The sequence below is a fragment of the Phlebotomus papatasi genome, chromosome 2 (genome assembly GCF_024763615.1).
Source record: "Phlebotomus papatasi isolate M1 chromosome 2, Ppap_2.1, whole genome shotgun sequence".
Classification (NCBI taxonomy): domain Eukaryota; kingdom Metazoa; phylum Arthropoda; class Insecta; order Diptera; family Psychodidae; genus Phlebotomus; species Phlebotomus papatasi.
In genome coordinates, this window is record NC_077223.1 from 93,826,411 (window position 1) to 93,852,556 (window position 26,146).

The following is a 26,146-nucleotide window of genomic DNA, read 5'->3' on the forward strand; positions in this document are numbered from 1 at the left end:
TTTTCGGATTTCTCTCAGTGCAGGAATTTTTCTGGCATTAAAGATGTTTAAATTGTATTCAGTGAGCTTTCACTTGATATCACAGGGCATGGCACTGACTTAAGATTGATTAAGTATTTTGTCTGCACAAAAATATTTGGAATCGAAGATTCAAGTAAAAGAATCCCCGGATTTTATGAGAGCCTTAAGAATACGACTATTAGGAAGTCGAAGATAGCTTTGGGTAATAATGCGCCTTGACTCGTTAATGATAATGATATTATAGCGTTGATAAGCGTGTCATAGAATAGATTTTACTAGCGCATGTTAAAAAAGTTATTAGTATCATTTTCCAGTTTCATCTTGATAGTTTTTTTTATTGTTTAGGGGTTCTTGTAATAGGCATATTACTTACATAAAGGTTTATATTGCATATTTTCTGAGCTTAGGGGGAAGAAGGGCACATTTGAATTGGGGGAGCTTTGAAATTGGGCTTTTTCTTTCACTTTCAAATAATACTGGACTTTATGATTTAATTTTAGCTCCACAAATTATAGTAAAGCTTAATTACATTGTGATATTATTATTTATTATTATTTATATGGCTTAATTCTATTTAAAAACAGGAGAAAAAGCCCAGTTTCAAAGGTACCTCAATTCAAAGGTGCCCCATTTCCCCCTAGATTTTTTATGGATATATAAAAATTGCGAATTTTCATACATACACTTTAAAAATATAATAATAGATGATTTTTTCTTGTCTCACTTTAGTTAGAGGATGTAGTGTAATGTGAATATTTTAAAAGTCATTGGCCAAATGGCACTGGAATGGTTCCACGAAAAAGATCGTTTGATATATTAATAAGTTATATCAGCAAAATATATTTATTGCAATAAGAAAGAAAAAAGTGTCCATTGTAATTTGCAAAGTGTGAATGGGTGTAAAAAGGGGAAAAGTGAAGTGAGAGAAGGGAAAGAGAAAGAGAAAAAGCACAGTTTAATACCAACATCGGATGTCTTCAGAAGAGAATGCAGAAAATGTCTGTGGGGTTCAACTCCTTAATCAGAAATTTATCGATGCTCTAGTTCATCTTCAAGGAATTTGTACAAGAAATGCTGGCAGTTCTGCAGCACTTTTGTCATCACTATCAATAATACCTCCAATACCTGCCTGTTCTTGCTGTATTCACCAGATTCTTATTAAGGTTTTCTCCTTATTTTATGTTTTTTTTTCTTGACCCATTTTAACTTCTCAATTTGAAGCATATTCCCTGTAACCGTTTCGATGACTAGGTTGAAAACATCATAAATAACTAATGGAATGATCTTTTAAAATGTATTTACAGGAATTTGCCACCCTCACAAAAGAATTGACCCAAGCACGAGAAACATTGCTGGAGAGAGATGAAGAGATTGCCGAACTGAAAGCCGAAAGGAATAATACACGGGTAAGTGAGCAATTTCTTTACTTCTTATTTTATAATCCCAAAACCATTATTTTTAGCGTTTGTGTGTCTCCCTGAATGTAGAATTGTGAAAGAGATATTATAGGGGTTTTTTTTGGGCGGTGAGAGAGATGAAGAAATGCAATTGGTGTGAGAATTTTCTCCTATTACGTTCTTCTTGGATATTTCTTAAGTTACATCCTTGGTGAGGGATTTTAAAAGTATTTTTTATTTCCTAAACTTTTCCTTTTGAACTGTGTACAAAGTTGATTGAGAGATAGAGAAAGGAGGGAAGTGATGGGAATGGAAGAGTAAAGCTAGTGATAAGGCTATTTGATCTTATGGGAGCAGTGATTCTTTTATTAGAACTTTGTTTTGTCAGTTAATTCAAATGAAGGAAGTAGTAGTTTTATTAAATCCTATTTGATGGATTCTTAAATTGGTACAAAAGTGATAAAAAGTGAAACAATTCGCTATCGTGAAAAAATATGCAAGAGTAAATTAAAATATTTAGCAAAGAAAATTGTAGGGGCATTTCTTATAAAACTGACGTTATTGTGTTAAGCCGTGTAAACTTTTTGTACTAATTTGAAGAAAAAATAAATAAAATGTTATAGTGAATGGATTTAAAGCAAGTTGTGTTAGACACTTGAAGACTTTTTGCACTCCCGACCGTTACACGAAATATCTTAAGAAGTTCTTTCGTACTATAAAATCGGGTACTTTGTGGAGGAATAAATATACTAGATTTCTATTAAAATACATTTTCCCTTGGAGCACTGTGAGCTGAGTCCGAGATCAATTTATGAGGTGGATTCAAATGGTTCCATACAAAAACGAAAATTTAGCAGGGGCTTGACCACTGAAAACAAAAGAGATTCCATTAAGAAATTGATGAACTGCAGTTTCGAACTAGTGTTATATGAAAAAATCTTGATTGGCATTGTCAGGTTTCGATTTTACGTGTGACAATGCCAGAAAAATTACAGAATTTCCTTACAATAGATGGGAACCATGAGCTTTTCGTCCCTAAATCGGTCCCTTGCTCTAAATTGCTTTCCAGTTCAGTTAAGAATTGAAATAAATTATTTTCTCAGCCTAGTGATTCGTATTTTATGCTTTTTCCAAAAGATGACGTGTGAGCGAGGTTTTTCTTAAAGATATTCTACTGTTTCTTAACTAGATCTGCCTAATCTTTATTCTAGAGTGTAGTGTGATTAGTTTACGTAAAAAAAAGTATAGAAAAGATAAAAAAAAAAGATCTTATAAAATCGGATTTTATAAAATCTAAATCAAATTGGTCCAACGTAGGATAATCGAGTGCATTAGTTTGGGCTGGTTCTACGATAAAGAACTAAAAGACATCAAAATGACTTAGATTTTTCCAATTTTAATTTTTTTTCGAAATTTGAATTTCATATTTATCAACCAGTTGATAGACCCAAAATTCTATTTCCTTCTTTTTTGAGAGGCAGCGGAGGGATCCAAAAATCGAAATGAAATTGCGTTGCCTCAATTCATGTATTCTTTACATTGTTCGTTGATTTGTTAAAAAAAATGTTACAAATATTTATGAGAAAATTTTATAAGTGTTACAGAATGTACAGAATTTCAGGAGGTCGCGCATTTCCCAATCATTATTTATCTTAAATTTATTCTATTTAAAGAGAAATAATTTTCGTAAACATAGTTTCCTTTTTTGAATTCTTTTAAGAAAGCAATGCACTTTAAAATTATTATCTATAAGTGTAGTGATATGAACTTATCTTAAAAGTTTGAGAAGAACTTGAAATATCACAGCAAAAATATATTTTGAGCTGGATTTTTGATTGTGAATTACTCAGAAAAAATGTTTTATTATCGCTTAAAATTATTTTTATAAACCACTTATCAGTTTTGTGGGAGGATTATCAAATAATTAAAAATATTTGAAAAGACATTCCTTCTGAACATTGACACTACAAAGTTCTCTGTACAATTTTTGGAAGAACTGGTATTTTGTGGTAATTTTGGAAATAATGGTAGTTTAGTTAGTTTTATTGCCTACAAGCCTACAAAATCATTTGCGAAATTTTTTAATAAATTTTTTTTCAAAATCCGTGTCATGGTAGACAAATGGTCCGTCACAAAAATCTATAATACTTAGATTGGAAAAGAAGCTCCTTAAGAAACCTTAAATATTCCAAAAAGGACGCGATCCTACCAATGTAATGCTCAAAAATAAGTTATGCTCGATACAGCAGTGGAGCTGTTTCATTTAACTGTTATTAATCTGCCATTAATTCAAAACAAAACAAGCGACGCGGCGCAGAAAATTTATTCAGTAAAATTTATGAAATAAAAGCCTTTAAGGGATATGGTTAAGAGTTTAATTGATTAGTTTACTCAAATAAAGCGCTTATTATCACTAGAATCATTGAAATTGATATAAATGCATTTTTGAAAATTGTCGTAACTTTCAAAATCTCCATAAATTGGAAGTTACGGCTTTATAAACGAAGGAAGTTACGATAAAATCTTATTGTGTTTCATCGGGCATTTGCATATCTCAATATCTCAGTTTTTAAATCATTTTACAGTGCCCGCTCTCTAATCCGGATTGCCGTAATCCGGACGAGTTGTCGACGGTTACATTTAAAATCAATTAGAGGTTATGTATGCATGTATGTTCAGCTATGAATGAACTATCCTGTGATGTTTTTGTTTAATAAATAAGGAATAATAGCATAGAATTCTCTAATTAGGTCTTTAATTTTCTTTAAAACTTTTATACTAATTCTACAAAAAAATCTTGTACTCCCTCCGTTCCGAAATAAGTCGTACGTTTGGGAAAAATTCTTGTTCCGAAATAAATCATACGTTTGGGAAAAATTGCGATTAAAGTAAAGTTTGTTGGTAAATGTTTTGTGTATCAACAATTATCTCTTGTAAGGGACTATTGCTAATGTCTAGAACTAAAATTGGGGTCCAGTCTTGATGATATTTTGGGGAAGAAATGTCTTAAAAATGTCTTATTTTTGGCGTTTTATTTACAATCTAAAATAGGTGCAGAATGGTGAGAGATACAGACTTGGGACCTTCGGGGTACCCCCCCCCCCCATAAGCTGACCCTGGGACCATTAATATGTCCTTTATTTTGCGCCCACGCCTCCCCTTCTCCTTCAAAATCATGTTTTTTGGGATTGCTCGAAAACACATCGTGCGATTTTTTTCTTCAATTCTAGATATGTTTTAGAAAAAAATATAAATTGTCCCAGGGTCAACTTATGGGGGGTCCGCTGAAGGTCCCAAGTCCCTATCTCTCACAATTTTGCATCCAGATATTCGAACACATCAAAAAAACATGTTCTTTTTATTGCTCATTCTGCAAAATTTGAGCAATAAAAATGTCATATCGGTAATAACTGTTGATAGAACAAATTCTATCCTGTCATGTTAATCACAGTCCATCTTGTAGTAATTAACTATCTACCGGAGCTCTTTGAAAAAACGCGAAAAATGGACGACTTCAACGTATCGATTCCTCAACTTACCATTCTGATAGGATCCTCATATTATCCCTGAACATGGAGGATAGTTCATACACAAGATATTTGCAAATAACAAAAACATTCTCTGAAACCATTCCTTAATCCCTAAATTTTTCGCCAAACGTACGACTTATTTCGGAACGGAGGGAGTATTATATTTTCGAGACGTTGAACAAATTCAAAAAATCCATCCGGATTACAAAGCGAACATCTGTCATATTGTCTCCCAATCATCCGGATTACAAAGCGGGCACTGTTTAAAGATTTTCTTGAGTTAACTTACAGTTTATTAACGCTATTTTTATTATTTTGACTCAAAAGTATCGCATTCGGGGCTCATTTTTAAGAAAAATGAAGCTGAACTGAAAATTTTGTCTCCTGAAAAGTTGTCAAAAAAAAGTTACGACAAATGCTGGGGTGAAATGATAACTCAGTCTAATTGTCCCATCGCTAGTGTCGAGTGTCGATTATGGGTGATCGAGATGATAACTTGCAACTTTTGTCGCTAGTGTCGATAATTCTCGCCACTAATTTATCGACACCTCTGGAGCTGTCGATTTGTATACTCGAAGTGAAATTTAAGGAATATTTTACATTTTTTTATAAGTAAATACCCTTCTTTTAATTAATTAAATTTATCTTTATTAATTTTTTTTTAATAATAAGTATAATTCTTGTGAAATTTTATTTCCGGGCCCATCTTGAAATTCAAAATTTCACGGAATAATTTCAAGCAAATCGAATACAAAAATTTACGTTCTGTTGATTATGTACGTGTACAACCACAAAATATCTTTCTATAGTTTCTTCTGGTGGTCCGGGAAAGGCTTATCAGAGAGTGATCTTATACTCGGTGATTAAGTTTGAGACACTGTCCGGGAAGTTGATGGAGATGTTTCTCATGGATTAATTCTCGTGAAAATTTCATTGAATAGGAAGTGGTTACACATGCGTCTGTTTCCTTCAGATCTTTTGCTTCTCCTTGTCAAATGTAAAACACACTACAAGCCACCAAAAATCACCGCACTGATGAGATGAAAAATAATTACTGAAATTTCTGGAGCCATTTACTCAGCGACTGACGTGCAGCAAGTCTTTGAGGGTCAATTATTTTGTGAGAATCTAAGATAAAGTAAAAAGATCTGCGTAAATAGGCAGAAATTATATCTATATAGATGATTTTCTTACTTGCATTTCTTCCGGAAGCTCCAGAATTGTTTTTATTGTTCCGGGGCTTCCTCAATAGCCCAATTTCCATTAAAATATCATTGATGGATTGACTACTTTAACTTAAAATCACTGAAACGACCGTAATAACTCAGATTGTAAAATCAAAACAAGAGTTTTTGAGGTTATGTTTCACTGTCCCAAAGTGTCACAATAACGAGCCGACAATGCGTGAAGAGCCGACACTCATTTCATCTCATCATTTGGATCTAACGATACTAGAGATTCGATGGTGTCGAATCGATACTAGCGAGAGTCAAAGTTATCATTTCACCCCTGATTTTACTGATGATATTTGGGCTCATTGAAAAGGTCTTGAAATTTCTGAAAAGACTGAACCAGTTCCAATCAGTTACCCACCAGTAATGAACCGACAAGTAATTTTTATCCAACAATCAATTGCATTGTTCCTACTCTATTTTGGGCGATCGTTCGGGTAATCGAATCGTTCGATCGTTTTAAATCGGTTGTAAACCAGTAAACGATAAAATGATGTGAAAGTTCTTTTGAAGTGTTTTTAGGAGGAGCATTTATGTCACGAGTTCGATCATTTCGTAAAGTTGGGACCCCGTCAAATAATATCTGCAGATATCTTTAAGATTTCTGTAGAGAAAATCTACACCTCTACAGAATATCTGCAGATAAATTCTGTAGATATTCTTACGAATTTTATTTGGGCTTGGGACAAAATTCGTCAGAATATTTCGGCAGATTTATGACGAATCTATGATGAATTTCTGTAGATATTCTGTAGATTTTTTCTACATTCCAGACTTTCCAGACAAGATGTGTCAGAAGAGATGGAAAAATTTTTCACTGAAGTTTGCAAAATTCTATAGAGTTATTCTTAGTGATATCACGGTGTTTATATAAAATAAAGAATTCTGCGACGCCGTGTTACAAGTAGAGAAAAGTGAAGTGAAAACTTTAAACAGAGTGTCGACCAAAATTTCGTGTTTTTGTATCATTCGATTGGTGATTTTTAAGAAATTAGTATTTTTGCTCGCAGTTTTTTTACTTATCTAAAATGTGTACTCGGTAATGCTTGTTAAGCAGAGCATACAATTTTCTTTATAACTTCTACAGTTTCTTCATAAATCAACAATATTTTTGTGAAGTAATGGAGGTTATGCAGATTTTCTAGGGAGAAATTCTGCCGAGAATCTGCAGATTTTCTCTGAATGTACTAGAATATACCGTTAAAATTCAAAAAACCTCCGAGTAAAATCGGCAGGTAGAGCAATGATTTGACGGGACGCTTTGCTACCCCTTTACGACAAATAATGTTAATACAAATAAAAGTACTTTGAATTTGAAAAATCCTAGTGGGATACGCATAGATAGATTTCGATTCGAAAGCTCTGAAAAAGTTAGAATTTTTCTTTCCTGTTTTTCTTTAACCTTTGGAATCAGGAACGGCGTTGATAGCGAATTGTCAATTTATGAGGTCGATTTGACTTATTGATTAAAGTACAGTATCGCAGTAGCTGTGATAATGAAAGAATCACAGTTAAATAGTGGAATTGGATTTTGCATTTAATTCCGGTTGCATTTTCCTATTATTTTTCCATTCCTTTCGTCTTTGTGGGGTGTCACAATATATTTATATATAATATATCAATATATAAATATGTAGCTTCTGCTGGAACATTTGGAATGTTTGGTGTCGCGTCATGAGCGGTCTCTGAGGATGACGGTGGTGAAGCGACAAGCAGCAGCACAGAGTGGTGTTTCTAGTGAGGTGGAGGTGCTGAAAGCTTTAAAGAGTCTCTTTGAGCATCACAAAGCTCTGGATGAGAAGGTACGGGAACGTCTGAGGATAGCACTGGAGAAAAATACAGCTCTTGAGGAGGAATTAAATTCAGCTAAGGAAGAGGTGAGAGTTAAGTTTTTCTATTGAAATTTATCTTTCTTCCCTCAATTGCATATATATACATAATGTGTAGATATATATACGTATAGGGAAGGGGATGGCATATAATTGAATACTTTTTCTCCACTCTATTTCCCAACAATTTATCCTCTCTCTTTTTTTCTTTTTTTTTTTTGATTTCGTATCTTGTTCTTTTGCGTCTATCGAAATGTTCAATAACGCAATAGATTCAACAGTATAAATCTGGAGCAATTCATGTGGGTGATGGTGGTAAGGAGAATGGTGATGGCGATAAATCTGGCGTTGGACAGTCGGTTAACGGAGATGGTAGTGGTGGAGATGTTTTAAGTACCGTTGATTATGTCGCAAAGACACATGAACTGCAGACAATTATTGAAAAACAGACAGCCGAATTATCACAATGGCAGCGACGTGTATCGGATTTAAATAATAAAATCAGTGAGATGGAGGAGAATCTGTCGAAGGTACAGAAGGAGTATGCTAAAGCACAAGATCAATGTGCTAAATTGCAACGTGACTTGAGGGAAAATGTGGCTCAGAAGGAAGACCAGGTACGATATTATTATTCACATTTTATTCCTATCTTTTATCTCCATACATTACACATAAAATGATGAGTAAAGTGTGATTTATTTCTGTGATTGTTGAAAATCACAATCTTTGTAAGGTATTTTGAGCCAAATTACAAAATAAATAGCAGATATTCTTGGTTCATTTGTTCAACACAATGTAAAATGAATATTGTGTTTTTTTTGTAGAAAAGGAGAAGTAAAAAGAAATAGGGTAGAATAGCCTAATTCAGAACCCGTTCTAAATAGGAATACAGAATTTTTCTTCAATAACCACAGCATAATTTTATTTATTTAATTATCTGTGCCACAATCTTATTATTATGATTTTTCGCGTCCCAGATAAATCGAAAGTCCATTTATATTGATCAGCCCTGAGTGTATGATAGTTTAGGATAAATCACTGTTGAATTTTAAAAGCTAAATATTCTTGAGCAACAGCCTGAGCATATTTCGCGTTAAAGGAAAATAAATGCTTTGAAACTTAAACATTTATGCCTCGACCACATTTTTATGCCCTTGAGAGACTTACGACTTAAGCCGAGAGACAGCTTAATGGAAAATTATGGAAACATAGTTTAATAATTATTTCGAATATAAATACGCTAAGTCGTCTTTCGGATAATCCTCAGATATGTCAAGGCCCTTTCATTGGTAGAATTTCATGAAATCAAAATTATCATCCGTTTTTTTTGTTTTTTTGAAAAATCTCGAAAGCCAAAATCCTGAAAGTTAATATCCCAAAACGGTCAAAATTTCGAAGACATGAAATCCGCAATGGATCGAAATTCCGAAAGCCATAATCTCAAAAAGCCAAAATCACGATAGCTAAAATGTCGAAAGCCAAACTCCTAAAAGCCAAAATTTCGAATTATCAAAATCTTACAAGTGACGAATTATACGAAAAATAATGTGTAGAATAATTACCCAAAGCCTAGAAAATTTCCCCTTGCCTTGGTAAAATCGTGGGAGTGATACTTAAGAATTTGGAATTTATGGCTCTTTCGGCATTTTGGCTTTTTAGTATTTTGGATTTTTCAATTTTGGCTTTTCCTGATTTTAGCTTGTGGGATTTTGGATTTCAAGATTTTGGCTTTTCGAAATTTTGGTTTTTGGGATTTTAGCTTTTCGATATTTTGGATTTTAGGTATATGGGTTTTCGGAAATTTTGGCTTTTTGGGATTTTGGCCCGTTTGGAATTTTGGTTTCTCGGGATGTTGGGTTTCAGGACTGAATTTCGAGATTTTGGCTTCAGGATTTAAACTTCGGGATTTCGGCATTGGAATTTTTATTTTTGCGGGACTTTAGCTTTTTAGGTTTTGGATTTCGGGGTTCTACCTTTTCAGGATTTTGACACATTCTAGTTTTCAGCTTTTCGGGTTTGTGGCAATTTTCGTCATTTTAGTTTTTCAGAATTTTGGATTTCGGAATTTCGCTTTTCGGGACTTTATCTTTTTAGGTTTTGGATTTCGGGGTTCTAGTTTTTCGGGATTTTGACACATTCTAGTTTTCAGCTTTTCGGGTTTGTGGCCATTTTCGTCATTTTGGTTTTTCAGAATTTTGGATTTCGGAATTTGGCTTTTCGGGATTTTGATTTCTCGGGAGAAAGTTATGTGGATTTTGATGTATAATGAAATTTTCCTGATCTTAAATGTGCACCGGAGGCATTAATGTCAAAATCAAAGTTGAACTATTAACTATTCTGAGTTAAGCGTCAACACCTCAAAATTGTTCTCAGTATTTAATTGGTCTAAGATTTGCCAAGATTATCTTCGGGTTTCCAATTGCTTAGTCGCAATCGACAATTTTAGTTTAATCAGGATAAAATATTTTTTTCACATTCTAGCAGAACGTGTTTCTTATTTTATTTATGTCAAGCTAAGAAATGTCAATATAGTGAACACTATACTTATTTTATGTTTTTTTGGGATATATAAAATGACACTATTCGGGTACAGAGGCAACACATTGCACTCAATTATGGTTTATTTTATTTGCTTGAGCCACTTTTAATTTACTTCTTAACTGTCCATAAACTCAGTTTAAGTCTTTTTCCCCATTCTATGAAATGATAGATATCAATTCATTCTGGTGTGCTAATCAATTTCAGCATTATGCAAATTTTTAAACACCAGAAAATGTGGTATTAAAATTTGACCCAAGTTATTATACGGAATAAACATAATAATTGTTGCTAATATGGAGCTGAATTTTTTTTTGATTTTTTAAAAAGTTATACGTTGGTTTTGGCTCTCAAAAACTGGTTAAACTAGATTTAAATTTATATTTTAATCAATTTCTTTGGGCCAAGTCTGGCTTTTTATCTTGACATTAAGCAAAAGTCTCACACATTAACTTACTTAAAATCAAAAATTACATTTTCGAACGGATTTTAGTGAAAATTCATGTTAGAAGTCCGATAACTCCCTTGTACTACTATTCTTTTTAAGTGGTTCCGTTTAAAATCTCGAAAACCAAAATTCCGAATGGGCCAAGAATCCAGAACGCTAATATCCAGAAAAGGTCAAAATTTCGGAAGCTAAAAATTCTGAATGGGGCAAAATTCCGAATAACCAAAATCTCGAATTGGTTAAAATCCCGAAAAGCGAAAATTCCGAATGATCTAAAATTCTGAATACGCTAAAATACCGAATTGGTCAAAATCCCGAAAGTGCGAAAATCTCGAATTATTAGAAGTGTTATAGCTACTCCCACAATTGCACCCACGTTTGCTAGAGGCAAGGGTAATGTTTTGTGTTTTGGGAAATTATTCACACATTATGTTCCATATAATTTCTTGCTTTTCAGGCTTTTATTCGAGATTTCTATTTTTGGGATTTTGACTTTTCGAGATCTTGGCGTTCGGGATTTAGGCTTTTGGGGATTTTAACTTTTCGGAATTTTGGCTTTTCGGGATTTGATCTTTTTGAGATTTTGGTTTTTCAGGATTTTGGCTTCCGAGATTTTAATTTTTCAGGATTTTGGCGATTGGGATTTTGGCTTTGAAGATTTTGGGGTTCAGGATTTTAATTTTCGGGATTTTAACCTGGGATATTTCGGCTTTCAAGGTTTCAATCTATTTGGGATTTCGGTCCAATCGGAATTTCGGCTTTCGGTATTTTGGCTTTTCGGTATTTTGGCTTTCGGGTTTTGGCCCATTCAGGATTTTACCACTTCAGGATTGTGGCTGTTCGGAATTTTGGTTTTAAGTTCATCAATATTCCTTGTTCCAACACTTCGATGAAAATGTTTGAAAGATCCTCTTGGTCAGCTTTAAAATCAAAGAAAATTAAAGTTTTATATTTCCATTTCACTTTAATTATTAAGAAGATTGTTTTGCTACGATTTTTAAGCTTAATGGTTCAAATAAATTTGAAACTTTAAGATAAAAAGGACAGATAATCCTAACCGGCTTATGTAGGTGAGATTCTTAACGTGAGCTAACTCGGAGTGCATGCAAATTCGATTTAGAGCTGAAGTTGGGAGACGCCATTCAGTTATCTTGAATCAAATTCGTGAAATTATACAAATTTTGTATTTAAACCAAAATATCAAGGATTTGGATGAACTGATAGAAAAGTGATAAATGGATGAAATGTAGACCAGAATGTTCTCTATAATTTTGCCGTAGAACTTGAACTCATCGATTACTCAGAAGCCAAGATAAGCGAGGTTTTTTGTTTCTTAACTCGTTTTTTCATCCAGAGTGCCCCAAGTAGTCATTTGTTGAGCTTCAACTATTTCAAAGAATTGTTGTATTTTGTGAGACTTTCCATTTAAAACCCTATTTTAAGTGTCTTGGTGGAGTAGAGGCAGTCAAATTGGCATCTGAGTGATTTCAAAGCGTTTTTATGGGAAAAATCATTTTTTTCACATTTAAACGGCAAAATCGGAGTGATAGCGTAGTCTGAGCGGAAAATGATGTATGGACGAAATGTAGAGACAAATGTGTTCTACAATTGTGTCGAAGTAATCATCAAAATCGGTTTAGCGACAGTCGAGATAATTGAGGTTATGTGATATTGAAATTGGGTTTTCGACTGTGGCGCCCCTGGTGTTGGTCCCACGAAGTTCAAATATTCTAGAAAGTTGTAGCATTTGGTGAGATCTTTCGTTTAAGCCCTCATTCATCAAAATCAGTCACATAGAACCGGAGATATGATTTTTTGAATTTTGTGAACTTTGACCCCTCATATCTCCGGTTCTATTGAAACCACAGCGCGCATACGCACCATTTTGGAAACGTCCTAGACTGGACTACAACATACTAAAATTTCATTAACTTGCACAATGCCGTTTTTGAGAAAAGTGACTTTGAATTTCGATGAATTTTGACGCTATCACAGCGCCACCTGTGGTAACTTTTTGAACTTCCATCTGAAAGTGCTCATCGAGACGAAACCAAAAAGGTAAAATTTAGGTCGCTATGTTAATTAGAACCGGAGATAGAGGCCGGTCAATGTTCGAACTTTGACCCCTTATAGCTCGGGTCAGGGGTTATGGATCGACTTAAGGTTTTTTTTGTTTGATAGGTATAATCAACGGCTACAACATACTAAATTTTCAGCCCGATGCACAATGGAATTTTTGAGTTATTTAACTTTTAAGATTTAAAAATTTTCTTTTTAAAAAAAGCGCCCCTAGCGGTGGTTTTATGAACTTGCGATGTTAGAAGGGGAAGTGGCATTTCACGAGAGCTTTCCAAAAAGCCCTCACTTTTTAAATTCTGACAATTAGAACCGGAGTTATGGCTATTTTAAGAAATTTTTTTTGGACCCTTATAGCTCGGGTCAGGGGGGTCGGGGGACCTTAAGTTTGGTATTGATGGAAAGCTCTAAGGCCCAGCTATAACATACTAAAATTTGAGTCCGCTGAATGCCATAGGGGCGGAGCTATTGAGAAAACAAAAAAAGGGGGGTCTTCAAAATGGCGGAAGGAGGGGTGGGGGGTGGGGGGTCAATGCACCAAGTTGCAATTTTCACCCGATATATAACCTTTGCCGAAAACCGCAAGTCGATATCTTTTTTAGTTTAGGAGCTATTAAGCTCCAAAGAGCGGCCGGCCGGCCGGCCGGCCGGCCGGCCAGCCGGCCGGCCGGGAACGTAAAATAGCCACATATATATTCGTGATCAGGAAGTGCTGAAACACATTTTGGCCAAGTTTGAGGTCGATCGGACGACATGAAATTTTGTTAGGATTATAGTAGGTGAGATTGTTAAGAATCTCACCTAATATTGATTTTGAAAATTTTTTTTTAATATATTTTAAAGTCTTAAACTTTTATCGTTTTGAGAGCTTAAAGCTTAAAAATCTAGCTCTGAATTTAGGAATAAATTTTAAATACAAGGAATATTTTTGGATGATCCCACACGTAGCACGGCGAAAGAATAAGCGTCGGGCTCTGATTTCAACAATAAAAATTCTTATTTGAAACTATATAAATGTCTAATATACATTTTTCAATTTTCTGTGTAGTTTTATTACATTTTTTAATCGATATATCTCTATTGAACTTGGGAAAAAATGATTGCGAGTGATTGAAAAAAACATATGCATTTCAGGAGGAACGAATTGCAACACTGGAAAAGCGATACTTGAATGCTCAAAGAGAATCGACATCACTACATGACTTAAATGAGAAATTGGAACAGGAATTGCGACATAAAGAAGCACAACTGAAGGTATATTAATTTGTCAATGATATCATCTATGAGTAAAAATTTGATGGCTTTTTTTTCATCTTAAAAAAAACCTTTAACTTTTCAGTTGCATGAGGAAAAAATATCGGCAATTCAGGAGAAATTGGAACTGTCTGAGCAGAAGTTGCAACAAATGGCCAAATTTCCGGAAATGGAAGAACAATTGAAGGCACGTATGGAGGCGCTGACGCAGGTAGGAACTCAGGTAGGCAGGGTCCAAAGATGTTCACCGGACATCATTGAAATTTTCTACTTTAATTGTGAGAATAAAAGAGTCAAATCTTTTCAAAATATTTTTATAGTTTATGTGTAAATTGATATAAAGAGATGATATAAAAAGGATAGCAGACAATTTTGTTTGCTATCCTTTTTTTTTACTTTATTATTTATCTTTTACGTTTCTCTTTTTTATGCAATCAATTGTTTTTATCTAAGTGGATTATTTGTATATTTCTTATTGTTCAATGTTGCACAGTTTTTTCATATTGTGTCTTTATTTTGAAACAAGAAAACTTTTTTGTTTTACTTTAAATGAAATGCAAAATAAGGTTTGTAATTTTCTTCGGTGTTTCAATGTTTACTTTTCGATAACATAATTTTGTTTCACTAAAAATTAAAAAAAAATAAAAGAATTTATAAAAAAATATGTATTTAATAATTTATACACTGAATTTAAATAGAAAAAAATAAGAAATTTAATCGTCAAAATAAAAAAAAAGTTTACATCTTCAGACACCTGCACTACTCTTGTTCTGATTATTTCATTTTTTGAACTTGTTCCAAAAAACTCACTGATAATTTGGCATGGACATTCTAACACACATTAATTCATCTATTTCCATGAAAATATATCATTCATGCACAAATTATCGCTCAAATTAAATCAGTTGCAGGATAATTTTGAATGAGGATTTGGCTTTGATTGGCTTTTAAATTTTTGATTAAAAAAAGCTACAGATAATAAAACGATTAAACAAAAGTGATTATTTTCAAAATTTTTCTAAATTTAAAGTTCCACGAATTTATTAGACCTAATTTCTTATTTGGGTACGTTGTTTTGGAATGTGAGGTTATGTAGATTCTAACCTAAAAATCTGGGGATTGTTCGTATATTGCAATGGAAAAAGTTCTCTTTTTTGAAAGTAAAATACGGCGTTTTTAGAAATTTCAATTTTCTGAAGAGATAAAGAGGTTATATCGAAATTAGATAGACAAGACTGATTTAAAGTCCCAAACTTTGATTTATTATTTTGCTTCAAGTTTATCTTTTTTGGATATAATTTCATGACTGAGACAAATTTCCTATACCCAAAAATTGATTAAGTATTTAACAAAAAAAAAAAAATAGACGAGAAAAAATAATATACCTTCATTAAATTAAGTCCCATGGAAATGTGGTTTATAATAGCAATTTATCGTGCTAGGTTATGTAAACATAACCCCATTTTCTGTCTCTTAAGTTCTTGTTAACCGTGCTTTAGTTTAAGTTCCTAACTCTCCAAATATGTTCAGAATCCTAGAAAATCCATTAATACTTTTCACCTTGCCGTCTTATTGTAGGTTAGGATAAACATAACCTCACATTCCAGACAAAAAACAAATAAACACAAACGTCTTAACCAAATAAGTGATTAGTCATATTTTCATGGATATAGATACATCATCGCTTGCAACACGAAGTGTAATAAAAGTATTTTGAATAATTTCTATAAAATTCAAATAATTTTACTTTTATCTTTTTTTTTAATAAAAAATATCATTTATTGATTATTTTCTTCCAAAGACTAGACTCATAAGGTTTAAGAATTGAATTTAAAAATACGTATAATCCTATTAAAAATATTTTTTTATTAAAATTACTAGGGGAAGTGCTTGTAACCTGGGACAGGGTGCATATACGGAGCAATGTTCAAAGTTTGAATTGCGATATTTTCAATACAAATTGAAGCTTTTTCTTGTGTCGTTTTCATTAATATTGTGTAGCACCAGAACCTTAAAAAATAGTTTAAATTAATCTTAATACGTTTGAAATTTTTTTAACATAACCCCACAATTTACTTTGAATACAAACGTCGTCGTTCGAATTTGAGAGATTCAGGTTTGAGAGACTATTGCAGAGACGTGCAAGAACCGTTGAAACCGAATAAACGTCAAATGAAACATCCCAGCAGCGAAAGTAAAACTTACATGTAAGTGATAGTGATTTGTAAGGCTCCATGTAAGTCTTACTTTTCAACGACATGTAAGCCATACGAAAGCTTTGCAAGGGTATTGCTTTCAAAATGACTAACATGTATGGTATATGTAAGCGTACACTATCATGTAAAGAATAAGTAAGTCACAGAGTGTAAGACTTTCTTTCAATGAACATGTAAACGATACAAAGGCTTTACCATGTATTGCTTTCGTAATATTAACATGTAAGGTATATGAAAGGGTACTTGGTACTTGGAGTCTGAGCCGAAAGCTTTGAGAAAAATCTAAAATTTTCTAAGCTGTCCCTTCTTTCCCCGACGCTCACCGGTTTCCATTATTATCATATCAACTCGTCGGATATTATTTTCGATTATGAATATGATTCTTATGATCATATTCTAGAGCGACTTTTCTAATGAGAGGCATTTTAAGTTTTGATACGAATGCTTTTCATGAAAAGCGTTCGTAGGCCTTACATTTAAGGCTTACTTAGGTGACAAAAAAGTAGTATACAATGTTAAACGTCCATAAGAGTTAGTTTAACGTATGGCTTACAGGATGGTTCTTTTTGAAACATACCTAGAGCATTTTTTTTGCCTTCTGGGATGCTTTACTTTTTCTTATGCATTTTTCATGGTTTACATGTATTTATTACTATAGTTTTACAGAATTTGCTTACAATTGCTTTACATGTGTATTTATGTAAGGCATCCTTAAAAGCCATAAAAATGCATCAATAACTTTCCTATGCCTAACAAGTAAGGCTTACGTAGGTGACAAAAGTGTGATTATATATACCGTGTTAAACCTCCATAAGCAATAGTGATTAGTAAGGCTTACATGCACTAACATGTAAAACTTATGTAAGGCATCTTTTCGCTGCTGGGATGTACGTCAATGGTCAAAACGCTACCAGAACAAATTTATTTTGACGTTTATTCGGTTTCAACGATTCTTGCACACCTCTGCTCTACCACTGAGAGAAATCCGAAAAAGTTAAAATAACATTCCGGAAATGTTAATTTTACCCTGCAGTATTGATCCGAAATCGGTGTAAATATTACCCTTTTTAGGTGTATTAGGAGTTAAAGGTACCCTTTTTCATGTTAATTTTACCCTTAATAAAGTGTAAAATTAACATTAAAAAGTTTTGATGTATTTTTACATCTAAAAAGTGTTAAATTTATGAGTAAAAAATGTTAATCGCACCCTCTTTTTTTTCTCGACTGTATCAAAAAATGACAAATACGGTTTTGCCTAGATTACAGGCGAAAAAACAAAATGAAATCAAAATGATAAATATTTTCGTAAATCATTTTACTCTAGCATTAGAAAAAATAGTATGAGAACCCAAGGATAAAAAAGAAGTTTAAAATTGTTGCACAGTGTAATTTTAATTAATTTATTTGTAGTGTCCAACTTTACCCTCAATGTGTCCAAAATTACAAACTGTCCGAAATTACAAGCATTTTCCTTATAGGAAAAATTGTTTCAAATCATGTGAATGTTTTAGAACATTTATACTGCAGAAAAACAAAATACTTAATAATAAATTATGAGTCATTATTAATAAAATTAATTATTTATTTTTTCATTAATGATGCCTGATATGACAACTGCATATTAGAAATTGACAATATTTTCAAAAAAAAAAAATATTTTTTATGAAAATTATATTATTAAAACGATTTTTATTACTTCTACTTTTATTACTTTTCTGAAAAGTTATCAAAATACTTATACAACACTGGCTGATGAAAGTGATGATATTCAAAAATAAAACAATCTTTTTGTCAATGCTTATGTTAAAAATTTTTAGTTTCATTCACTTTATTGAAGTGTCTTTATTTTAATATTGTTTTGTCATATTCATCTCTCATTCCTTTTGTTTGCTTTTTGAGTTTCTACTATACACAACAATTTTTTTTGTGTGTTCACACAATTCAATGATCCATTTGTCTAAATATCATTTTTTTTTTCTCAAATTGAATTGTGTACCAAAAATAGGCACAAGAGAGGCATGGATCAGCTGAAGATCGTATACAGCGATTGGAGGCAAATTTGGAGGAGAAAAATGCCGAAGTGATGCGTCTGAATCAGCGTTTGAAGATGAATGAAGAACACAATCAGCGTCTATCGTCGACAGTTGATAAATTGCTGTCAGAATCAAATGATAGGCTTCAGGTGCATCTGAAGGAGCGTATGCATGCGCTCGATGAGAAGAATACGCTGACGCAGGAGTTGGAGAAGGCAAGAAAAATGGCTGAGGAATTGCATCAGGAGAAGACGGATATTGTGAAGGAATTGTCCAAGACACGTCTTGAAATTGAGAATTTCAAACGACAACTTCTGCAGCAAGAGATTGCTTTTAATATTCAGCAAACTGAGGCACTAACACGAAGTCTATCGCCAAGCAATGTGGCTGATCCGAATTCATTCTCTCGGAGTGCCTCCCACACATCCTTTGACACGCATTCACTGCGTCGGCAGAAGGTGCGTCTCGACGATGGGGATCCATTTGCACGGTCCCTGGCTGAGCAAGAGTGGGGAAAGTTGCAACAGGCACATGTACTGTCAAATGTGCAACAGCCATTTGATGTAACAAGCGGCGTTGAAGGTGATGATGCAGAAAGTCTCTTCAGCACGGCTGACATTATGTCACCCACTGGTCACACAGATGCTCAAACACTCGCTATGATGCTTCAAGAGCAATTAGATGCCATCAATAATGAAATAAGGTAAGATGGAAAGTAATATTTTGAAATATTTTATCATAAAATATTAGTCATTCATTTATATTGGGAGGATGTATTAAATCAATAGAGAGACTGTTGCATGACACGGTTATGGAATGGTTAAAATATGAACGAGAGAGAGAGAGAGGAGTATTCATGAAATTTTATTACTTGTACTTCAACATAGTAAATTGTACTTGAGCATTCACAAAATTTTAATATGCTTCATTATACGAGGAACAAGCTGTAAATGGCTCTTTAATACTCAATGAATGTATGAAAGAAAAAATGATTTGTGATTTCGTTGTTCGTCAGAAGGATATACCAATTTATGCAATTCTTTGACTACCCAATTTATTCTTATCAGCGACAGAAAATCTTAAAAATTTCACATAATTTTGCGAATATGAAATTTTTAATGAAAGGGGTAGCAAAGCGGCCTATGTTTTGCAAAAATGGTAATTGTGACTTGGATGCTATCTCTCAAATGTATCTTTGCATCATTTACCGTGTACAGGTTCACGACCAATTTGAATCTATTCATAAATTACACAAAAAGTTGACCAAAATGGATTAAAAATTAGTTATCGGCACATGAACTTTTCATAACTGAATGAAACCGGTTCAGGCTTATTCGGTTGAGAAATACATTCTCTAAAGCCACTTTTATATTTGACCTTGAAAAAGCATTATTAGGATTGATTCAACGGTATTTTTCGTAGATAGGAGAAATGTCCAGAAAAGTGTCCCATCCTTTGCAAAAAATTCGAACTCGTGACATGGATGCTACTGTTCAAAAGTACTTTGACATTATTTACCATTTACTGGTTCACAAATTTGATATGTTCACAAATCACTTAAAAGATCCCCGAAAATAAATGAGGATTGATAAAATTGATTTTCAGATAAAAATTTCTTATCGGTTCATAATCGATATACAGGTTCATAACCGATTGGAGGCAGTTCTGTTTTGTCAAGAATTCCAAGACCTTTCGAAGAAGCTTGAGCATAACCACATTCGGTTGAAAAATACGTTTTTTAGAGTCATTTTGACATTTGACTTTGAAAAATCATTAATATGATTCAAATGGTATTTTCGTCATCATCATGATTTGCAATCGCTTATCCATATTGGGGTCGCGGGTCCATGACACCAGGAAGAAGTTCACGGTCGATCTAAAGACATTCCTAGGTAATATCCTGTGAATTTGATTGAGCCATCTTGTCCTAGGTCTGCTCTGTGATCGAGGTTTCCTCAGAAGTGCTCGTATTATAGCCTCTCTGGGGAATTTTTCTTCATTCAAGCGCTGAGCATGACCATACCATCGAAGAAGCAACTCCTCACGAAAGGCTACGTTCCTCACTCGATCTCGACAAGTGATTCACTTAATCGCCCGGAGGTACCTCGTCTCGACAGCTTGTACTCGCGATCTTACTTTTTCAGTAAAGTTCTTTTTTTATTGTAAAAGCTTGAACCGATTCGCGACGAGAGTTCTACATTCATCCTACTATCACTTGTTACTAACACCCCGAGATACTTGAACTTTATCTCCTGCTTCTAGTATTTTTGTTTACGGACGAAATGGCCATCTGTAGTAACCTTTAAGGCATGTCCAAAAATTAAACACAAATCGCACGACGCGTTTTCGAGAAATCCCAATAAATATGGTTTTGGAAGAGAAGAAGAGCGGTAGGAGAAAAATGAGAAGCATGTTAAGGGTCCTTGGGTAGACTTATGGGGGGGGGGGCAAAAGTTTCAAGTCTGTATCTCTAACCGTTTTGCCTCTAGGTTCGGCCTCTTGGAAATTTTGGAGGAATTTTTTTTTCACAAAAAATCCGATTTTCATTGCGAATTTTTCAAGAAAAAATTTTGGGTATAAAGCGTGTCCACGACAAGATTGTTCCCAAGAATAATGCTTTGAAAATAAAGTCTATATAATATTAAAAAAAAATATATTTTTTGAAACTTTAATTCATTGTAGATTTATTAGATATATTAGTTTTTTTTATTCAAGTATTTGATTTGCGAAATCTCGAATCTTCCTTCTTGAGTCCTCCCATCAAGATCTGTACAAGATTATCATCGCGGTTCTTGGTTGTTTCACTCCATTTTTTTCTTGAAGTCTTCGATGTTCTCGACGCGTTTAGCCTTCTTCTTCAGATCGTATTTGATAATAAGCCCAAATATGTTTCAACTGGACGGAGATTTGGAGTGTTTGGCGGATTCATCTCCTTGGGTACATAACGAACGTCGTTCTCGTACCATTCTTTGGTTGCTTTTGAGTAATGGCACGACGCCAAATCTGACCAGAAGATCGGCGGTTTGTCATAGCATCTGTACAGAGGCAATAGGCGTTTTTGGAGGCACTCCGTGATGCAAATTGACGAGTTCATTTTGCCTTGCATAAAGAACGCCTTGCTCTGACGTCCATATGAGCAGATCGCCATCCAAACCATGTATTTTTTTTTTTTTTGGAAACTTCATAATTTTTGTACCTATACTTTTTCTTACATCTTGTGCGAGACTTTGCGGTGTAATATTGGTGTCCTGGTAATTGTTTGAAGTCTCCTTTTTCATCATTCATCAAGATGCACCCACTAAAGCCAGACACCATCTTATCGTGCAGCCTTCGAACTCGTGTTTTTAGTCCATTCCCCTGTTTGATTTTGTGCACAAAACTGGGAGAACATTTAAGTTTTTAGCCATATCCCTCACAGATGTCGAAGGATTGTTCTTATAGCGCATGATCACCTTTTTTCCCAAATCTCGATCTCCAACTCCAATACCTCGATTTCTTCCACATCCAGGTTTCTGGGCAGTGGTTTTACTGCCGAGGAATCGAAGAATCACCCTCCGGACGGTCTGGCGTGAGGTATTTGTGAGTTTTCCAAGGTCTGTGTAGGGTCGGAGGAACGTCTGTTCGACAGGGAACCCCTATTGACAACTTTGTCAAAATGTTGAAAATTATTTAATGTATCTAGTAAAATATAAGTAATAAAACATTTTTTCTGTAATACACCTTTTACTATAAACAGAGATGTTCAAATTTCATATCCCAAATGGTACAGAGTAGGGTGTCAATAGGTGCTGACACGAGTTCTTAAAGTGTCAATAGACGTTCCTTTCACCCTAATTGATTCCAGGATTTTTTAGATACGTATACACGATCAGTTCCCATCTCTATTCCATTATTATTTCGTATCTCAGCGAAAAATGAACAGAATTTGATGAGAGTTTCACCAAAAGAAAGGTAGAAACATGTGTTACAATGTTTACATACAACGAAAATGCGGAACTATTAACAGCTGTCATAAAAATATCAAATCATTTGGTACAATTTTGTCGTGGACATGCTTTATGTCCAAAAGATCAAATTGATTCCAAAATTCAAAAATTCATTTTGAAGGTTGTAGCTATAAATTTTAATTTTCTCAAACTTGAAAGATCCCTAATAATTTCATTATTTACAACTCTTCTGAATGAAGAAGTTCAAGAAGCCTTCAAAAGTGCCCCTTAGTTTCATCTTAGCTCTTTTACGTGTTCAGAAGAGTTGTGGAGGATAACATTACGTGCCTTTTAAGTTCGATTGAATTGAATTTGAACAAGAATTTTGGATTTTTTTACACTAAAACTTTGCTAAGTTTTAGCTTTTATGTGTTTGCCAGGTATAGAATATTCATACACTGAGAAAAAAAAGAAGCTGCGATTTACTTTTTTTCGTCATAACTTTAACACTTTTTGAGTGTAAAAATATATCAACATTTTTTAATGTTAATCTTACACCTTTTAAGGGTAAAATCAACATGAAATAAGGGTAACTTTAACCCATAATACACCTAAAAAGGGTAATATTTACACCGTTTTCGGATCAATACTGCAGGGTAAAATTAACATTTCCGGGATGTTATTTTGACTTTTTCGGATTTTTCTCAGTGTAATAAATTGGTCTTCTTTGGCAAGAGAAGTACTCAAAGTAGTTTTTCTCATATCTTCAGATTCGCAAAGTTATGTCAAAATCCTAAAAGAAATTGAGGGTAAAAATTTTATGAATTCATCTAGTCAGGCAAGATAGATCAAATATTCAATATTATTCAATGACCTAAAAATATTATTTGACTTAACAAATAGATCTTTTATTTGAATAATAATGGCACAATTCTCTTATTTTTTTAAATTAAGAATTAGCATTCTATATAGCCTAGTTTTTGGTATATAACTGACGAATTATTAATATTTATTAGGTATTAGAAGGCAGTGGTACTTTAAAAATTGGGTTTTTTTTCTTATTATTAGACTCATTCAGGAGGAAAAACAGTCAACAGAGGCCCGAGCTGAGGAACTTGAGTCTCGTGTTGGAAGTTTAGAACACATGAATTTATTAGCACGAGGACGATCAATGGATCGACAGAGTCCACCATTGAGTGGTCGAAGTACACCAAATAGTCCCAATAGAGATTACCTTCATAAATATCATACGGTAAGTAAATTTTTTTGTCCTTTTATTTCACAAAAAAAAAGATATATTAAAATTTCACACATTTATTTCTTGTTAATTCTATTGATGTGTTTCATTGTTGAGGTATTTCACATTTCTATTTTCTACATTTATATATTTTACAATGAAAACGGAACTGTACCATAGATGTGTATATTCATTAAAAACACATATATATTTCTGTGTCTCATTTCCTGATTTAATGTCTTTAATTTGATGTTTCGTGTGTTTTTCCATTTATAGTTATATCTTGTGTAGAAAAAGGGTGAAAGCAAAAAAAAAAACAAAGAAAAAGAAGTTCTATTCAATTAGACGGATTAGAAAAATGTCTTCGTTTCACTTAGGTTCTTAAGAGAAATGTATTTTTTTTTTGTAATTCAAAAAGGGATCTTTTAATGTACTTCGAAGAATTTACTATAGACAGAGACATTGTTCATGGATTTGTGTTTAAATGGATTATGAAGTTTAAAGATTTTCATCTACACGCAAAAAAAAACAAAAAGAAAAATGAAAGAAGAAGCGCACTATTTGTGTTCCACGTGAAAATTGCAGGCTCCCGCCTCAATGTCACCGGCACATCTACATCAGTATGCGGCATCTTCCATAAGTCCTGGCCAGCTTTCTGAATCTCTTCCATCGAGCCAGGTGATGATGACACAATCTCTTGAAGGCACTGTCGTGCATCAGTTTTTATTTTCGTTTTTTATAAGTTTATTGTCTTTTTTTTTGGTTTTTGTATAAACTACTCCAAAGATGAAATGAGAATATGGCCAAGATTTTGATGCTTTTTGGGGCAATTTTTTTTTGTTACTAATTAAAACGATTAAAGAAGTATTTTTTCGTGTTGAGTTTCACGTGTTGTCTGTTTTTTTTTATCTCTCTAAAAAAAAATACACACCGAATACACCGAAAATCTTCCGCATGAATCATTATTTCTGATGTCACATACAATTTTTTTTTATGATTTCACACATAATTTTGATGCTGTAAAAATGTGCCTCTTTTAAAAACAGCCACACAAGATAACACGATATTATTATGTTTGGAAGATATTATGGAACACATTCACAAAAACACACACGACATTAAAATGGCATTAAACTCAACACAAGAGAGATTGCAAGACACATGAAATATCACAATTTATTTAACAGTGATTTTATTTTGAAAGTTTTTCTTCAGCAAAATTCATTACACATAATGCAAATACATTATGCACTTGCGATAAGGATGTATGCTGCATGGTTGAACACTTAATATACTGACAGAGTTGGGAATAATTTGCAAGAAATATTGCAATTTGATTCAATTGATTGATCAAGGAGATGGCTTGTTAGTTTTTCCTTTATATGCTCTATAACGATTTATTGAAATCGCCCCGATAAGCTTATGGTAGCTGAGATTTTTCACTGAGAGAAATCCGAAAAAGTTAAAATAACATTCCGGAAATGTTTATTTTACCCTGCAGTATTGATCCGAAATTGGTGTAAAAATTATGCTTTTTAGGTGTATTAGGGGTTAAAGTTACCCTTTTTTCATGTTAATTTTACCCTTAAAACGGTGTAAAATTAACATAAAAAATGGTGATATATTTTTACACCTAAAAAGTGTTAAAGTTATGAGGAAAAAAAGTTAATTCCACCCTTGTTTTTTCTCAGTGTTTACAGGTGACTTCGAAATGCGTGCAACTTTGAATGCGTGAAAGTTCGATTGTGAGTTGCGTTTTGAGGGTAAAGAATCGCGTCGAGTAAACTGTACTCGGCAGTCGAAATGAATAAAATTGGCACGAGGCGATTCTTCACCCTCAAAATTCAACTCACAATCGAATTTTCACGCATTCAGAGTTGCAAGCACCCCGAATTGCACGCATTTCGAAGTCTCTTGTAAAGAATCTCAGCTACCATAAGCTTATCTGGGCTTATCACTGGTCATTTTCTATTTTAAATAATCTGAGTGGGAAAGGCCAACAAAAGAAAAAAAAGTTCATTGATATCGGTTAATAAACATTAGAGACAGAGTCCGGTCCATTTGAATATAGTAAAATTTCATCGAAATCGCTTAATAAACACCGAAAATTCAGTCCGGTCAAGACATTTTCGATTATAGCTCGGGTCAGGGAACATCGAAGGAGGAGAGCGACCCACCGTTTGAAAGGTCTCGGTCTCAGCTATAACATACTGACCTTTAAAGAAAAAGCATTGTCTATTTTTCGAAATATTCAACATAGAAATTTCGAAAATCGATTTTTCGATCGGACCTTCGATTATATCGAATAAAGTTGGGATGTCAAAAAAGGTGTAGTACTTCGCGAGAATGCTATGCAAAAGACCAAAATTTTGTCAAATTCTGACAATTAGAACGAGATATGGCTATTTG

General features: G+C 33.6%; 1 protein-coding gene across 6 annotated transcripts in view; it reads left to right on the plus strand.

Annotated features, from left to right (window-relative positions):
• Window positions 1–26,146, plus strand: part of LOC129802470 (liprin-alpha-1) — a 67,841-nt gene that overhangs the window by 20,463 nt on the left and 21,232 nt on the right. For 3 of the 6 annotated variants that reach the window (XM_055848333.1, XM_055848335.1, XM_055848336.1), the window contains exons 2-8: window positions 1,326–1,427; window positions 7,818–8,057; window positions 8,282–8,626; window positions 14,206–14,325; window positions 14,411–14,548; window positions 18,547–19,277; window positions 23,569–23,752. In XM_055848333.1, coding sequence (XP_055704308.1) covers window positions 1,326–1,427; window positions 7,818–8,057; window positions 8,282–8,626; window positions 14,206–14,325; window positions 14,411–14,548; window positions 18,547–19,277; window positions 23,569–23,752 — 1,860 coding nt within the window. The remainder of the gene's footprint in view (window positions 1–1,325; window positions 1,428–7,817; window positions 8,058–8,281; window positions 8,627–14,205; window positions 14,326–14,410; window positions 14,549–18,546; window positions 19,278–23,568; window positions 23,753–26,146) is intronic. The other 3 variants (XM_055848334.1, XM_055848337.1, XM_055848338.1) reach the window with 1 other exon arrangement.